This window comes from Psammomys obesus, unplaced genomic scaffold (assembly GCF_907164565.1).
Source record: "Psammomys obesus unplaced genomic scaffold, mPsaObe1.curated_primary_1811, whole genome shotgun sequence".
NCBI classification, from domain to species: Eukaryota; Metazoa; Chordata; class Mammalia; order Rodentia; family Muridae; genus Psammomys; species Psammomys obesus.
In genome coordinates, this window is record NW_026585609.1 from 4641260 (window position 1) to 4660457 (window position 19198).

General features: G+C 44.5%; 1 protein-coding gene across 1 annotated transcript; it reads left to right on the top strand.

Moving 5' to 3' along the window:
* Positions 1–526: 526 nt before the first annotated feature.
* Positions 527–3904, top strand: Mgp (matrix Gla protein). The gene is made up of 4 exons (XM_055611675.1): positions 527–660; positions 2068–2100; positions 3076–3151; positions 3552–3904. Exons 1-4 carry the CDS (start codon positions 600–602, stop codon positions 3691–3693), a joined length of 312 nt encoding a protein of 103 aa, XP_055467650.1. The 5' UTR covers positions 527–599; the 3' UTR covers positions 3694–3904.
* The last annotated feature ends 15294 nt before the right edge of the window (positions 3905–19198 follow it).

Here is a 19198-nt window from a genome sequence, read left to right on the forward strand (position 1 = left end):
GTAGTGAGATACAGACTTGTGAAAACCCGCATGGGAGGATACATTATGGTTGACGGTAAAGGGCATAGCCTGGAGCTATATCTGCCCTACTGTGAAGATGTCTAAGCTATCACAGACATCTGGGGTAGGGGTGGGAAGGGCTTTCTCCCCTGGGACCTCTCTTCCATCTATCAAAGAGAACACTACAGCTCTGTCTGTGGACCAAGCCCCAACATCTGGTGGTCAGGGCCAGCAAGTAGATCAGAGGAGAAACTCGAAAGGCAAACTGTGGACCTGTGCCCAGGGTCTGGCTCGCCGACACAGGGTGGCCATAATCTCTGCACCAAGACAGCATCCTGCTGTAGCACAGCCAGGACCACAAGCGAAAGGAAACTGCCCACGCTGCTGTGTAGACACTATCTGGAAGGAATGAGTACTTGGGAGAGCTCCCAAGGCAAGCTTAGTGCCAAGCCATCCCACCTTTTCCAGCCCCCTCCCTCCTGCCCCTCCTCTTTCAGCTGCTCGAGTTCCTATAAAAACAGCTCAGCCATCCCCAGCAGCATGCTGGAGCCGCTCCCCTCTGCTGCCACGCCGGACTCAGAGGCAGACCCACAGACACCATGAAGAGCCTGCTCCCTCTGGCCATCCTGGCTGCGCTGGCCATGGCAGCCCTGTGCTACGGTGAGAAACTTCTCTCCCTGCTCTCAGTGGAGCCTTCCTGTCCTGCCTCTGGCTTCTCTTCAGTCCTACTTTCTCTCTCTCCCCCCTCCTCTTCTTTCCCCCTTCTTCCAGTATAATCCAGAGTATCTCGAATTTGAGTTTTCCTCTCTCCATGGTCACCGATCACTCCATCGCATCTGTTTCATAGTCTAAATGTCCCAGTGCGAGTGAGCTATTTAACAGGTGGGTCCTTTCAGGGATAAATCTACGTCCCTGGAAACCAAGATGTTTCAGAAATGTGTCAATTCCTAACCACTACAGTTTGATCTTTAAGAATGCCTGCTTACTCAAACTCGAGTATTGGTGGATTAAGGATATTTGGTGAAACATTTACTTTAAGAAAAATAAGTTTTCATGGGACTGTTAGGCTAGAGAGAGCCCTTCTAAGGCAGACAGTACCATAAGCTTAGCACGTTTATTCCGCGAGTTTACTTTTAAAAGAAACTTTACAGCTGGATTTTTAGAACTATTTCACGATTGTTTACAAAGAATAATTTTTCTGCTACCTATATGTTAAGTCATGCGTGATTTGTTCACAGATTTGAAGCCAGCTTATTTATATAACTCTGTTTAAATTGTGTTGGTCATATTTAGTTGTTTTTAAGTCTAAATCATATGAACAGCTCTGTCATGCTTCTCAAATTTTGAATTATTCATATACTTTCTGTATATGTTTTTTTTTTTCTTTCCTTGTCTCCTTTTCTCACCTTTTAGGCAGGCAGACGCTTCTAAACACAGCCTCTTGTTCCCACTTTGCCCTCAGTGTTCAGGAGAGACATAAAAAGCAGAAACCTTTGCTTTGACGTCCTCTCCGCCCTGGCTCTGTGCCCAGTTTGAGCTGTGAAAGGGAGCCAGTGGTTTCTGAGGCTGCCAATTTAACACCCATTCTTAAGAGCCATTCCGAACCCTCTTAGAAACCGTCTGGGTCATCCAGCTCAATAACCACCCTGGAGCTTCCTCCCTGGAGCAGCCTGGCTGCCGCATACCCACCTTGAACTTCCTTGACTCTGGTCTCAAACCGGCCCCTGAATAAATTACATCAGAAAAGAAGGCATTCTGCAAACTCCACATTACACTGAACATGTTGTCCCATAATAGATGTCTGAAGATTTCATAGCCCCCAGGAAATCTTAGCCCAAACTGGCAACAATCTCCAGTATCAGACAAACAAGCATGGAGACACCCAAAGCAAAGATAGAAATAAAGAAATAACTCGTAATTCCTACATGACCAGAATTTCTTAAACGATCACCTTGCTAAATGTGCTATTCCCGTCTTTATGACACTTCCTTCCCCCTCCACCTCTACACTTACACAGTGACAACATGCGATGGATAAGTCTAAACTGGGTTTTTCTTGTAATTTCAGAATCTCACGAAAGCATGGAGTCCTATGAAATCAGTAAGTAGATGCTTGCCTGTCTTATTTCAGTTGCTTGCGTTAAAGAATATCACCCTGTTTTTTAAGCTAAAGTGCTGGTCAGATCCATGACAGTGGGAAGGGAAGAGTGAGGCTCTTTGAGAGAACTGAATTTTAAAACCCAGTGACTAAAACTGCCCAAGCAAGCAGCGCTCAAAGCTGCATGTAATACGGCATTAAACTGTATCCAGAACACTTGGAAATTTTAAGTTGCCATCACATCAGCCACAAAATCGGAAAATGAGGAGTAAGGACAACCGAGCAAGCACGGAACAGGAGCCGCCAGCAAGAGACCACAGGCGTCGGCATCGGATTGTGTGCCGGAGGGACTTGGAAAGTCTGGCTACAGCACTCTCGCTTCTGTTCGTTGGTTTAATTGGAAGGATTTTATGCTCCTTTTATGGTTTGGTTCTTGACTTGGGGTCTCCTGTAATAATCCACTTGGCCTCTGACTCAGGGCACAACTGAGGATAACTTTATCCTCATCCTCTGGCCCCCACTTCCCAAGTAGTGGGATGACAGGTGTGTCCCCCACAACCCCACACCTTCCTCTTGAGTTTAATTTGTTCCTCATTTTTATAATGTCTAACTTGTTCCTATGCTGGTGGCCTATGATCCACTTTGTAGGTCTAAGGGGAGAGAAAATTTATCTTGACTACTTTAAAAGCATCTGAGTAGCAAAGGATAGGGCAAAGACAAAACGGATAAGATTTGCCATGGCCTTTGTGTGAAAAGATCCCAAGACACATAAATCGTTACTCATTCCCTTTGATCATGCAGGTTATAAAATCTGCTTTATACTCTTTTTATACTCTCTTTATACTCTTTTTGCCTATCTCTGATTATGCAAAATGTAGATGAATGAGATTTTAGATGCATTTGCCCCTCAAACTATTCCCAAAATATTTTCATCAGCTGTTTCAGTGAAAATGTGTTTTTTTTCATTTTCTGTTCTAGGTCCCTTCATCAACAGGAGGAATGCCAACACCTTTATGTCCCCTCAGCAGAGATGGCAGGCTAAAATCCAAGAGAAGTATGTATCTGAACTTGATGCGGGTAGCCATCCTTCCCAGGGTCCTAGCCCAGATATGAACAGAGTAGGGAAGATGCTTCCTGGCTATTTCTATATCCTGAACTCAAAGAATTGAAAAACAACACAGAGAAAACACAATGCTTAGAAACTATTTTGCTTTGGGCTTAGAAAGGAGGTGGGGAGGAAGAAAAAAAAAAGGGAGACAGAAAGAAAGCTTCTGTTTTCAGTCATAAAAATAATAAAAAAATCAAAACCTGTCCTTCCCCACCCCATGCCTGCTCTTCAAACACCTATTAGTGTGGGGGAAGGGCTCTTTCCTGTACCCCCTCAAGCTTTCCTTTTTCTGACTGTACCATTGTCTTTCTGCTCTGCAACTTTGGCCTCCCTCTCCACTCTCCAGGGTCCGAGAACACAACAAACCCACCCACGAGATCAACAGGGAAGCCTGTGACGACTACAAGTTGTGTGAGCGCTATGCCATGGTCTACGGGTACAGCGCTGCCTACAACCGCTACTTCAGGCAGCGCCGAGGAGCCAAATGAGCAAAGAAACGACAACTGTGCTCCGGAGTCTCGTTTAATATCCCCCTGCCGCAGCATTACCGAAGTACGCAGACACACACACATTGCTTGTTCCCTACATCATCTCCTGGCTGGCTGGGCCACTCCTTCCCTGCCCCAGGTTGAAAGTTATGAAAGAACAGTGTTAAGAAACGTTGTTTGTATATAATTAAATTCTGGTTTAATACTTTCACTTTGTGAATTCAGTTTCTTCTGGGGAAACGCTACTTAAATCACAGCCAGCCTAACCAAGAAATGGAAGCTGTGTTGATCTTGTGTGTACTGTTGAGTGGAGGAGTAACCACATAGACATGAGAGTTCACTTGACTTGTTTCCTATTTCTCATGCATAAGAAACAAATCACCTCTGACGCAAGGCTGTGCAGAACACAGCAATGGAAAACACACGGCAAGATGGCAGGCTTCAATCCACCTTTGTCCATAATCACTTCTGTGAATAGCCTATGCCATCCAGTTCTTAAGCATGTACATATGTTGGTGTTGTGTGAGGCTTTCCCTTGGTAGACAAAACACAGATGCACACAGGCACACAAGTGCACACACACACACACAAGCCTACTTACCCAAGATGGGGAGCCCATGACAGATCACTGCTGTGAACCACTGAGTTTCTATTGAGGTCACCTACCGGAGCACAGATGATGGGTGACTTAAAGGAGCAGAGATGACTCCCAAGGGGGTCTCATCACGGAAAAGCCCACCCCAACCGGCTTGCAGGCAGCTCGGTGTGTGGGAGAGTCTCCTCTGCCGATACACTCTTAGAGCTGGCCTTCCTGAGCCCCTGAGACTCGGCTTCCTCAGGCGGGGTGGAGCTTTCTACATCCTGAGTCTTGTTCTGGAAACCAAGGCCTCAATCAGAGGAAGCTGTGGTGCGACCACTGGTGTACTTCACAGCACACCCTTGTCCTTCTTTTTGAAGCTTTATTTGCCTTTTAGTTATGTGTATGTGGGGAGAGTGCATGGGTGAGTGAAGGCAGCACCTACGTGAGTCAAAACCTTTTCCCAAAGCAACTCATCTCCCAGACTGCCCAACACACAAGGTATACGATCCCTAGCCCTTTCTGGTCTTGTGGTTGTCTCTTAAAATTTCTAAAATGAAATTTTAATGATTCAAATTTCTATCATGAATTGATTTTGCTCCCTACCCTGAGAGCTTGCTCAGACTACTTCTGTTTATGTGTTCATCGGCCAGGACTCCGTCTCAATCCAGAAGGCCTTCCTCTGAAACAGACACCATCATCTATCTAATTGCTGCTAGACGCCATTCTTCCATGCCTCCTCACCTGTAATGAAGTCCCAGCCATCCGTGGGTGTCACTGGGAGCAAAAGAGGTGGATCCAGCATGTGACGCCCAGCAGACTAAGTTCCTCTAAGTAGAATGGGCTACAGCCTCAAACCAGCAAACACATGTAGTGGTGTTTCCAGTGGGTAGCCAGCAATTAAGGCGCAAAAGCAAAAGAGGCTGTGTTTATTTCCATTTATACCTTCAACTCTGTGATTCTACTCAATGGGTCTGGAAAGCCTGGCTCATATAAAGTGGAAATACTCACTAAAGAACACATACAGAGTTCCACATAGCTCCAGAAACACACGGGAACTTCAGGTCCTTCATGCTAGGAGGCTGGGTGGCAGAAGACATCGTCTTCCTCAAGGAAGCCGTGTTCATGAGGAGAAGGTGGAGTTTCTGGAGAAGAAGGAAACTCGATGCACTACAGTGCTGCATCTCTTGCTACTTCTCAGATGACAGATGACGAGTCAAACACAAAGAAGGAGGAGGTGACCAGAGTTCACCACATGCAATAATGGGGTTCTCTCTCCCCAGGTGACATAGACCCCATGGTCACCAAATGTGCTAAGAGTTAAGGATGCTTGGAGCAGGGATTCTCTAAGAGGAAGCCAGCATACACTAGGGGTGGCCTTGCAACCAGCTCTAGCCATCATGGCTATCTTGATCCCTCTGACCTTCACAGACCATGGCTTTATAGAAGGTGTGAGCTACCACCAACAGAAAGCTGATACCGAAGAAAACATTATACAGACAGAAAGGAGTCTTCTGTTACATGAAAACTGAAAAATATATTTCCATCAAACCAGAACAGCATCCAGGAGTAATTAGAACCTCTCCATGATCATTTTTTCCTGGGAAAGAGACCAACCAGGAAGGCTCCTAGAGACATCACTTCTGAAATATCCTGAGCTAGTACGAGGATAGACTGTAACACCATGGTTCTCAACCTGTCAGTTGTGACCCCTTTAGGGTCAAATGACACTTCCTAGGGACGGCACAAGACAACAAGAAAACACATTATGCTATTAGGATTCATGACAATAGCAAAATTACAGTTATGAAGTAGAAATAAAACTATTTTACATGAGGGGCTGTATTAAAGGGTCACAGCACTGGGAAGGCTGAGAGCCACTGCTGTAAGAAAATGGAGCCCTGCTGGCCTCATGCGGTTAGCATCTCAATGTCTACCTCAGTTACGACTGTCACAATATAGGTTAACACATTTTACCATCTTAAGTCACATTTGAGGAATTTTATTACTAAAATAATATAATGACCTAGAGATGTGGTGAGAAATACAAAGATGAAAACCTGCACAAAGGAGGAGGAGGAGAAGTGCAAGAGTGAGTTAAAAGTGGCTTGAGGTTGTGAAGATGCATAACAATGACTGGAGTAAATGAATAGGAAAAGTGAGCGCATGCTTCTCACATAGGATTCACCTTAAAATACATCACAGAGTGATTAGGAAATCATTTTGTATATGTATACACATATCCTACCTCAAGTTATATGTTATATGACTCAATTATAATTTACTTTGGGCAACTGCATTTCAATAAACATGGGGATGTCAAAGAAAGAAAGAAAATGGAGCCTCCTGCTCCTCTAAGTGCACTGGCATACATAAGCGGGATCTATATCTTATGCGATGTATCTGTTAATTCCTTTAGAGGAATGAACTGGTGACCCAAGGGGGTTTTTCCATCCCTCGCTTTTCTGAATCCCGGCATTGAAAGTGAACCAGGAAACATGAAAGCCGGCAACCCGAGTCATCTGGGGTTGTTAAAGCATGAGGTTAAGCTTTGAAAAACACTGTTCAAGAAATGTACTCCTTGCTCACTTAGTTAAAACAGGACGCTTTTTATGATGTTTGCCTAGAAGCCCTCTGATCCCTTTCCTTTGGGTCCAGCAACACCCAAGGCTTGTCTCCCCCACCTTTCATCTAAGGATGATGGCCACACCTTCTGGCAACAAATAAAGCAAGACAGCAATCTGCACACACATGGATGTTTTCAAACAGCCCGCGCGAGAATTCTGACTCCTTAGGAGAAATCTTGGAAAGGTTCAGAAAGAGAAATGGTTGCTGTTTTATAAAGTGATTCGAAGAGAGTGCTATGATTTACTCCTGACAGTGAGCTGGACCCCAAACACTACAGTGTCCCTAAAAATACAGAGCTCAGAGGGCATTCTTTTTCATTGTGCAGGTAAATACATATTTATAGGGAGATAGTAGAGAAACATCCAGGATGATGACATTAAAACTATAAAGTCCAGTAAAAGCCTAAGGGCAGCTTGCACTCATTCCTTCCAAACACCCAGGGGAATGAGGAACTGAAAGAAAGTACAGGGGAAATAAGATTGTTATTTCCCAGGGACACAGTTCTGCCTGATGTTCTGCTGAAAGCTGTTGCATGCCCAGAGAGTTACAGACTTTGCTGTTATTGTATGTCTTTTCGTGTATGGTGTGTGTGTGTGTGTGTGTGTGTGTGTGTGTGTGTGTGTGTGTGTGTGTATGTGTGTGTGTCATTCTGTCTTTACTCCACCAGTAAAGGCATACATTTGAGTCTGATTATAATCTTAGTAGAATGTTCTTCTCAAAAGTATCTCAACCTCTTGCATAGTGCTTCTTAGAGCCACTAATGGATCCCAATTCACTACTCTTCCTTTCTCTAGTTTTCCAAACATTTATTAACAAATATTTATCAGCACTTGCCATGATTGACACTCATTGACAGCTTCGCTAGATTTAGAGTCATCTAGGAGACGTCCCACTGTGAGAGGACACCTAAAAATCTCTGATCCCGTTACTTTGGGCCCTACCAGTCTTGTGTTGTAGATGTAAACATGTTTTTGTTCTGGTCCCAGGAGTAGAATATGGGACTGATTCAGATGGTCCACAGCAGCTAACTATTTGCTTCGTGAGGGTTCTGAGAGGGAATGAAGACCAGAGAGCATGGGGTAGGGGTTGGGGGGAAGATTCCAAGGAAAAAGAAGAAAGAAGGAGGAGGAGGAGAAGGAGAAGAAGAAAAGGAAGAAGAAGAACAACAAGAAGAAGGAGGCAGAGGAGACAGAGAGGAGGAGAAAGAGGGTGCTGTTGCTCTCCCAGGCTGCTCCTGATTGCTGTGGATGCAGCTGGATGAGAAACTGGAGACATCCTGAAATGAAGACTGGACTTGCCCTAAGGAACCCTGCCACCCTAACCATCAGGAAGTAGCTAAAGGGAACTCCACCCTCCTCTGCTCACTAACCTCCTTACTCCCCTACCCAGTATTGGGTGTTGGAAGGGACTGAGGTGGAGCAGGGAGAAAGGGGCACTAAGAAACATAAATAAAATAGAGTTAAAAACTAGCGCCAAGAGCCCTGGATGTATGGCACTGAATTTCTGTGTGACTGTGTATATGTGTATGTAGTGTCTGTGTGTGTGTGTGTGTGTGTGTGTGTGTGTGTGTGTGTGTGTGTGTGTGCGCGCGCACATAAACTCATGTGCACCTAGGAATGTGCTTAGGAAGTTAACAAGCTCATGCATGCCTATCTGCTGGTCATCACGAAGCCCTGAAGGCTGTGTTCTGGTGCATACACTGTTTCTAACAGGATCGTCTGGGAATAGGCAAAACAGGCATTATTGCATATAACCAGAGTATGAAAGCTGATTTTGTCATTGGAGACGAGGCATCCTGTAGCCCAAGTTATGTATGTAGGCCTCAGCCTTGCTATGTAGGTGAGGATGACCTTAAACTGTTGATCATCATGTCTTTACCTCTCATGCGCTGAGCCTATAGGTGTGTAACGCCCAGTTCTGTGTGGTGCTAGAGATCAAACCCAAGGTTTTGTGTGCACTGGGCAAGCACACTGCCAACTGTCAGTGTGAGGCAGGAGAGTCACAGACAGGAACAAAGCCAGCCTGCCCTGGGATTCAACCTTCCATGCCTGAATACCTCAGCTGATACCAGTGAGACGTTTTTAAGGATTTTTGTGAAGGGAAATTTAGTAATGATCACGGAAATGCAATTGATAAAAAAACAACAGTCCCTGTTCTAGTATTATACAGAGAGTGAAAGCCGGATCTGCCCAAGTTCCAGTTTCTGATAAGACTGGAAATCATAGCCATAAGGGTGAAGTCAGTTTAAAAAACCATCCTGTAGTCACAGCAGCTGTGAGTTCCTGAATAAGACTTGTAGAAGATTGGGTCCATCAACACCTTATCACAGAAGAAGGAAGGGCTCCTGGGGTCCCACCCCTTCCTGAGGATTGTGACTAGGGGAGGGGAGACTTTTCCCATCAGTGATGTCACTATTGGAAAGGTGCCTATATTTCTGTAAACAGCTGGGTCTCTCTCTCTCTCTCTCTCTCTCTCTCACACACACACACACACACACACACCATGTAAAGCAGAAGGAATGTGAGCAAAGAGACTGGGGGCATCATGAGAGGGAAATGGGGCAAATAAATATGACTGAAACACATTGTGTATAAAAGTCTCATAATGAGTGTCATCATTAAGTATAATTAAAATACAGTAGTAATTTGTTTTATACATAAGAAAAGGTATATGAAAAGAAAGAAATCATTGTCTACGGTCCCTTTTCTAGAACGCACTAGATCTTTTGGACAAAATCAAATAATTTTGCAAGAGGGAAAAATAAAACTGTGCTTCAGAATATAAAAATATTTACTGATTTTTTTTTTACCACTTTGCACTCTGTGACCAGAAAGATGAAAAGAAGGTTCTGAGCCAAACCAAAATCTGTACTTGGTTTTCTCCAGGCTGGACTGAGTTTCTCACTGTTGCCATTAGGAAGCTTCAAAGCCGGGCTTCAGGCCCGTGCTTGCCTGGCGTGCATGCACTTAACAATTTAAACAATGCTGTGATTCATCTCCTCACACTCAATGCAAACACATATTGCTTGGAGAGGCTGAATAAGAACCTGGTGCAGGCTGAATTAAGGTTGTAGACATTTATGCTTTTGAACTGGCCCTATGGATTCTACAAAGTCGTCACAGTGTCCGTATTGATGACATTCTGGTTTTCCTTTAGCTTTCCTACCAGGCTGCCCCACAGAACAGCTTCCTATCTACCTAAGAGGCTGTCTTGCTATGCTCCTTCAGGTGCCCAAAGGTGAATTCTCAAAGAAAATTGGCAAAAATGCCTTCTTTTGGCCTCAATTGCAAAACAAACCACAAAACACATTAGTAGATAGGGATTGCACCAAAGAGAGGGCCTCTGCGTGGTCCCCATTTGGTGGCCTCAACTCCTTGCTTTGCTGCTACAACTCATGCTTGTCTGGCATTTTAGAACCTGCAGTTCTTTGGGAAGGCTGGGCCGGAAGGCTTGCTTCTTCCTGGAGGGCTCACGGTGCTCTACATCCCTTCCTCTCAAAGCTTACCCGGGGCTTGTGCGGGGCCTGAGCCATGTGTTCTTATGTCTCAGCTCTAAGGGGAGGAAAGTCTAAAATTGCAAGAGCCCCACACAGGCCATTCTCACACCTTTTTGAAAGTCCAAGGCAATACCTCTCTTAAATCAGAATGTGTATCTATGTCCCGCTCATTTCACGAGTCTGCACCGTGAGCTCTAGAGATCAGGGCACTGCATCCAGAGAAGACACACACAAAAAAAGCAAAGGGATTTAAATCTAAGCCTGATGATCAGAAGGTCTACGGAGATAGCTGAGCTGTAAGGATGCTTAGCTAGCATCCTAACAACTGGCCCTGGTTTCAGTTCCCAGCACTGCATAAAACCAGGTATGATGGCATATGTCTGTGTTCCCAGGACTCAGGAGCTGGAGGCATAAGAATCAGAAGTTCAAGGTCATGCTTATCTATATAGTGTCATTAGGAAGTTTCAAAGCTTCAGAACTCAACAGTTGAGGCCTGGGTTCAATCCCCAACACTACAGAGAATAAATTAAATAAGCAGAACAGCAACTGTTTGTTAATAGATCCCAAACCACCTTTGTTATGCTTTAAATTTCTAGCACAAATCTTAAACATAATGGTTGCCTTTGTGTTATTCATAGAAACATTAAAAAAAATGCTATGTGTGTCTGCATTTTCTAAAACATAAATAATTTTTAAAAGATGTATTATTTATTTTATTTTAGGTGTATGAATATTTGCTTGCATTATGTATGTGTGCTGTATGCTTGCAGCGCCCCTGGAATCCAGAAGAGGGTGTCAGACCCCCTGACACTGAAATTACAGACGGTGATGAGCTGCTATGTAAGTGCTGGAGACCAAACCAGGGTCCTCTGAAGGAGTTTTTGCAAATACTCTCTTAACCAATGAGCCATCTCTACAGCCCCCTCAAATGCTTTTAAGCAAAATCTGATTAATCATTTTTAAAAATCAGTGTAAAATACTAAAATAGATCTGTTTATTCAGTATCTCCTGTCTCCCTTCTCTAACCCTGTTTTTAAAAAACCTCCCCATAGGCGAGCCAGCTGCAGCCAGTCTGACGTACCCCCTGAAGTTTTCCATGACGAAGGTTCATCTACCCCTGTGACCTGAAAGCCTAGCTAAACGTCAGAGGACTCTGAGGGTTTTCAGCTGCACATGAGCGAGTAGAGACCAGGAATGTAGCTTCCCTATCCTTTTCCCCTTCCAGCTCTGGAAAGTCACGGTTCAAATCACAGACAGAACTGGAGCCAGCCATTCAACCCAGTCAATATGTGAACAATGCTGAAGTTGGGCTCTAGGTGTGAGGAGCTGTTTTTCCTGCTCCTTAGTCACAAAATGTCAATGTTTATGTGACTGCAGTCAGACTCCAGAGGCACCAGATTGACCCAAACTTTCCTTCCTCAACACTACAGTACAGTTCTGTACACAACTTACATGAAAGTGTAGCTGTGCAGTCGCAGCACATTGGCTGGAAAATGATGTTTTTCTTGACAGCAATTAGGGTTTTGCCCAAAGACCTGCCAGCCTGAAACAACATTTAAAGACATATTTTTTTAATTAAGGAAAGAAAATTGCTATTAATGAAGCGATGAAACCACATGCTAAGACCAGAAAAACCATGTTATATTTCAGCTAAAATATGTCTTGCTGTTTTCTACCTTAGTATGGTGACATAATAGACTTTCAATTAACACATTTACAATCCAATATGTATTAAACTTGATAAGCCTCTATTTGCAAGATATGCACTGCATAGTTTCCTTCTATAGGAACAACAACAAATACAGTCATCCTTAAAACATCCATGACAGAGTAGGACAGCACTGATCTAACAAGACCAAGTCAAGAAACCTTTGAAATAATACCCATCTCCCCCACTGTATGTACACACACCTAAAGAGCAGTTGACTTAACCATGGGCACAATTACAGCCAACAGTCCGGTGACTCTAAGGATCTGTTTCACTCACCTAGGAAGTTCAAGCTCATCAAAACAAAAGCTCTTGTCTCTACTCAGCTTTATATGGGGCCTAAGCTTTGCCAATACAAAGATGTCAAATTCTAGAACAAATCAGCTGTTTTAAAAAAGCCCAGCCCTGGTGGACATGATGACACAAGCCTGTAATTCTAGCATCTAAGAGGCAGAGACAAGAGGCTCAGGGGTACCACTCAGCTACTTAGGTAGCTTGAGGCCACCTGGGCCATGTGAGACCCTGTCAATAAACTTTCAAATAAAAAAGGATGAAAATATTGTGTTGCTGTAAAACGTGGTAGTATCTTTAAGGGCCATGGGAACTGGAAGAAGATTGTTTTAGAGCCTAGAGAAACTACAAGAAAACCTAAGAGAAAATTGAGTGAACCTATGCATATGATTCCAGAAAAGTGGAAAAGTGGGAACTGTGAGGTGTGAATCTCATGTAACAGCTCCAGTGTCTGACTCAGCTCTGATTATATTTCTGTGGGGTTGCATTATCTCTTAACAATGGTCTGAATTTCTCATCTGTAGCCAGGAGAACCTCAACTTAGTCCACAGTTGGCAGCTAATTCTGTTTTTAACGTCTTACTTGGGTTGGGGGGGTGTGCATCATAATGTCCCTTGAGTTTAGGATGCTGTGTGCAAAGAAAGAGACTGGGGTCAGTGGTGCCTGAAATGGGAACACACTGTCTTCCTTTGAGCATCCAGCCAAGCTTCTGAACTGGGTTTGGGTTTGGGTATTTTGGAATCACCTAAGGAAATCACAACTCCATCTTCACAGAAGCTGTGGGCTTCTGGGTCCTGTGCTTAGTGTGGGTTTTGGGGTGCCGAGGGATCCCTGCTCCAGGCCTTCAGCAGGCTTTATCATGAAAGCACTACAGAATGAGAGCGGGGGTCATCTCCTCTGCCCACTCCTGTTTAGGTAGCAATCTGGCGTCCCTTGCTTCTTCCTTACTTCTGAGCTTGTTGCAGGTGGAGGAAAGGATTCCTTCTCCTCACACAGGCTCTGACTTAGCTCGCTGGAAAGAACTGAGAATGAACATAGGCTTTTCTTGGGTCTGGGTTCCTAGAAGAATCTAAAATAATTCACCTACAAACACAAAAAAATTTCAAAAACTTTCACTGGGTTGACACTGCAGATACCCAAGTAATGACATTGCTAGTCCTCTGCCCCATCAACCCTTTCTTCTACCCCTTCCTCACAGATGAGTGCACTCACTCCACCTTGAAGTTCTCGTCCTCTCTGTATCTAGGGTTGGGAGTAATCATCTGCTGTTTTCAGTTGCTGAGTACGAGGGGCTGGGAAATTTATAAAGAAGAGGTTTTGGAGGCAGAGTCTTATGTAGGCTGAGAAATGTGTCACCATGATTTACACCACACCTAGGGGTGGAACTCAGGGATACATATATGCTAGGTGAGCAGTCTTCCAACTCAGCCACATCTCCAGCCTCAATGATAAAGACTCAGGAGGTGAAAAGGACTCCGGGGCAGGGGAGGGCCACTTGCCACCAAGACTGATGGCCTGGGCCCTCCCAGTGAGGGAGACAACCTTCTCCTTCACCCTGTCCCCTGGCACCCAGGATGCCAACTGTGCATCTCCCCCAAATGTTTTTAACAAATAAAAAATTAAGATTTATTTAGCACACAGCAGCTGGCAAAATCACACCCCAACCAGAGCACAAAGCAAATCTTAGCTGCTGCAAAGCAGCCCCATATCTGCACACCAACTCCCAAGAAACGGAGACCTACACTGTTTTGAGAATCATTCCATAGAAAGCAGTGGCAGGATAGTTTGGGGGGGAGACTTAGGCAAACCAACCATTTCCTAAAGGAGATAGGAAACCAAACCAAACAAACAAACGAAAATTAAAAACTACTAGTCATCTTAAGTAGCTAGGGAAGTGAGAATTATAACTGACACATAGACCACTCCCCCCCCCCATTTGTCAATTTTTAGCAGAAGATGAAAGCTCTAAAAATTACAAGACATTGAACTGAAGGTGCTAGATGTTTTGTTGTAGGGAAGCATGTAATCCCAGCTGGGTCTAAGATCAAGATAAAGAAGAGAAACTACAAGGACGCTACATCCGACACTGGGTCCCAGGTCCCTGCTTGGACCCCATGTGAGGCTTCATAACAGGCTGTCTAGCTGCAGTAAGCACAGAAATCCACAGCTGATCAAAGTGGAAAGAAAGACAGTGTCCGTGGCGTACCACAGACGGGACTCTTCCATCACACAGGGTCAGGCGCCATCATAGAACTCGGGGGAACGACTCCAGGAGCCAAAGTCAGGGAGTACCAGGGTGTAGCCTTCTGGACGTGACAGGACCACTGCACCCTTGAGCCCACAGCAGCTGTTGCTGCCTGCACAAGCTGAAGCAGGTCAACACTGCAGCGTTGAGCAGGGAGAGACGTACAAACCCCACCCTAAACCGGAAGCTGTTGATGCTTGGTGGCTGTGGGGAAGGAAGGGTAACCACAGTCCTGTGGATGGCCCCAAACCCATGGGAGCATATGCGCAGCACAAAATAGACTTGGTAGGATCATTTTTAAAAGGACACAACGTTGAGAGGGGTGGGGGAAAGGTGGGATGAGGATCTAGGGGAGCTAGGGGTGGAGTGGAGAGGGAAGGTGATCAAAGTAAAGTGTATAAAATGTTCAAAGAATTAATTTAAAAATATTACATTTTTAAAGGAGGTCTGTCCAGAATAAGTGAACTTATTGAGATGATGAGTAGCATTGGAGACTGAAATTTGGAGTATTCATTCCCACATTCACCCACTCATCCATTCATTCATTCAACGCTCTCACAGCTCTTGTAGAAAACAGATACCACGTAAGATGCTTTCTGTACACGGGTGAGAGTGGATCCACAGTTCCACCAGATGGCTTCGCTCACATCTCTGAGGGTGTTGATGGTAAGTGAGACCTGAGAAGTGAAAACACAGATAGGTTAAAAATAGTTTGATGACAGTCTGCAGGGCAGAGGCTTTCAGAGGCCCTCTGTGACAGGTTCCGAGCTTGTTTCCTGTTTTCTTCTTCTGGCTTTCAGAGGCCCTCTGTAGCAGGTTCCTAGGTTGTTTCCTGTTTTCTTCTTCTTCTGATGTCCATCCTCTTTGCCCTTCAGGATGGGGATTGAGCGTTTTAGTTAGGGTCCTCTCTTTTGCTTAGTTTGTTTAGATGCACAGATTTTAGTGGGTTTATCCTATGTTGTATGTCTATATGAGTGTGTATATACCGTGTGTGTCTTTTTGCTTCTGGGACAATTCACTCAGGATGATCCTTTCCAGGTCCTACCATTTACCTGAAAATTTCATGATTTCCTTATTTTCCATTGCTGAGTAATACTCCATTGTATAGATGTACCACAATTTCTGCATCCATTCTTCAGTTGAGGGGCATCTGGGGCCTGCTCTTTGATCACCTCCCCCTGAGAGGGGAGCAGCCTTACCAGGCCACAGAAGAAGACAATGCAGCCATTCCTGATGTGATCTGATAGACTAAGATCAGAAGGAAGGAGAGGAGGACCTCCCCTATCAGTGGATGTAGGGAGGAGCATGCATGAAGAAAGGGGAGGTAAGGTGGGATCGGGAGGGGAGGAGGGAGGGGCTTATGGGGGGATACAAAATGAATAAAGTGTAATTAATAATAATAATAATTAAAAAAATAAAACTAATTAAAATAAAAAAAATAATTTGATGATCAAATTTCAGGGCCTCTACCATACTGCTTTCTTGGCACTAGCCTGGACTTCTAGCAATAAAACACCACGATAAAATTGACACAAGTGTGGGAGTTCAAGATCACAACAGGAGCTCCTGAGAACCCTGTAAGGTTATATAGTTCTCCCCCACCCCTGAGCTCCAGGCAAGGCCCTCTGGTGACTAAACTACTTAATATAAGGTCTGACACTCACACTGAAAAACATTCTCCTTTCCTTTACCTCCCGCAACACGCAACACAAAGGAGGCACATTAAAATGTTATCAAAGTTTCTGCTCCCCTCTAGTGGTCGTAGCCTAGAAGTGCATACACAGTAAAAATGTTAACAAACTTCCTATACTGTACTTTAAAAATGGGGATGAGATTCCCTGCACTCTGCCCAAAGTTTGACTATGAGTCTCAGCATCTGCTTTAATACCCTGCTGGGTAGAGTCTTTCAGAGGCCCTCTGTGATAGGTTCCGGACTTGTTCCTTGTTTTCACCTTCTTCCGATGTCTATCCCATTTGCCTTTCTGAATGAGGATTGAGCATCTTACCCAGAGTCCTCCTTCTTGCTTAGCTTCTTTAGGTGAACAGATTTTTGTATGTTTATTCTATATTATAAGTCTAATATCCACTTATGAGTGAGTATATACCATGTTTGTCTTTCTGTTTCTGGGATACCTCACTCGGGATGATCTTTTTTAGTTCCTACCATTTGCCTGCAAATTTCATGATTTCTTTGTTTTTAATTGTGTAGTATTCCATTGTGTAAATGTACCACAATTTCTGTATCCATTCCTCCTTTGAGGGACATCTGAGTTGTTTCCAGATTCTGGCTATTATGAATAAAGCTGCTACGAACATGGTTGAGCAAATGTCCTTGTTGTATACTTGAGCATATTTTGGGTATATGCCTAGGAGTGGTATAGCTGAATCTTGAGGAAGCAGTATTCCTGTTTGTCTGAAAAAGCACCAAACTGATTTCCAAAGTGGTTGTTTACATTCCCACCAGCAATGGAGGAGGGCTCCCCTTTCTCCACATCCTCTCCAGCATGTGTTGTCACGAGTTTTTTTTAATTTTATTTTAGCCATTCTGATGGGTGTAAGGTGAAATCTCAGAGTCGTTTTGATGTGCATTTCCCTGATGACTAAGGGTGTTGAGCATTTCTTTAAGTGTTTCTCTGCCATTCAGTATTTCTCTATTGAGAATTCTCTGTTTAGTTCTGTACCCCATTTTTAAATTGGAAATCTTATGAAAGAAGGGGAAGATAGAAAGACTTGGAAGGTTCTGGAGCTCTGCAAGGAGAACAACAGAACCAAAAAAATCTGGGCCCAGGGGTCTTTTGAGACTGATACTCCAACCAAGGACCATTCATGGAGATAACCTAGAACTCCTGCACAGATGTAGCCAGTAGTAGCTCAGTCTCCAAATGGGCTCCCTAGTGAGAGGAACAGGGGCTTTCTCTGACATGAACTCAGTGGCTGGCTTTTTGATCACCTCCCCCTGAGGCTGGAGGAGCAGCCTTACCAGGCCACTGAAGAAGACAATACAGACAGTCTTGATGAGACCTGATAGGCTAGGGTCAGATGGAAGGGGACTATCAGTGGACTGGGAAGGGGCATGGCAGGAGCAGGGGGAGGGAGGGTGGGATTGGGAGGGCGGAGGGAGGGTGGGATTGGGAGGGGCTGAGGGAGGGGGCTACAGCTGGGATACAAAGTGAATAAATTGTAATAAATAAAAAATATGTAAAAAAAAAAAGAAACAAAAATTGGGGATGAGGGAAGAGAGAGGGAGGGTGGGACAGGGAGGAGAGGAGCAGATCGAAGGGGTATAAAGTGAATAAACAAATAAAAATAAAATGACAGACTCATTTAGGCTCTTGGGAGACTGTGGACTGTGAAGAAGGGAAGAGTAAGTGAATCACTCAACCTCTCATCAGCTGTCTTTCAGAGTGAACGTTAAGATAGCTTCCTCTGAGGAAACAGGACGCCTAGTGGAGGGAGGGGAACACCAACCCACCTACAAAAACTTCAACCCAAAATTTACCCTGCTTACAAGATGTGCAGGGTGAAAGACACAGCAGGTGAAAGATAGAGCATGCTCAACCAACGCCTGGCCCAACCTGAGACCCAACCCATGGGAGAGACCCCTGACACTATTAAGGATACTCAGCTATGCTCACAAACAGGAGCCTAGCATAGCTGTCCTCTGAGAGGCTCCACCCAGCAGCAGATCAAAACAGATGCTGAGATTCACAGCCAAACACTGGGCTGGGCGAAGCATAGGGAGCCTTATGGAAGAGTGTGAGGAAGGATAGAAGGATCTGGAGGTTGCAGAAGCTCCACAAAAAAGACCAACAGAGCCAACTAACCAGGGCCTAGAGGGGTTTTTGCACACTGAAGCACCAACCAAGGACAATGCATAGACTGGATCTAGACCTCCTACACAGATGTAGCAGATGGGCAGCTCAGGCTTCCTGTGGGTGCCCTAATAAGGGGAGCAGGGACTGTCTCTGTTACCTGTTTTCTAATCACTCCTCCTGGCAGGGCTGCCTCAACAGGCCGTGGGGGAAGAGGATTCACTCAGTCCTGAATGAACTTGATGAACTGGGGAGGGTGGGTGGGAGGACTCTCCTTATCTGAGGAATAAGGGAGGGTGGGCCTGGGAGGAGAGGAGGGAGGAGGCTAAGATAGGGATGTAAATTGAATCAATCAATTAATTAATTAAAATTCATTCATTCATTTAAAAAAGTTAAGATAACTCTTCCAGGCTGGAGAGATGGCTCAGAGATTAAGAGCACTCACTGCTCTTACAAAGGACCCAGGTTCAGTGCCCAGCACCCACATCAGACAGCTCACAACTGCCTATAACTCCAGTTCCAAGATATCCCATGCCATCCACTGACCTCCAAGTGTACCTTCACACACATGGAGCACATAAACTCATGCAGGCACATATAAGATAAATGCATACATACATAATACATACATACATATGTGCATACATACATAGATGATAAATGACAGATATCTATATAGGTTGATTGATATATGATAGATAGATAGATAGATAGATAGATAGATAGATAGATAGATAGATAGATAGAT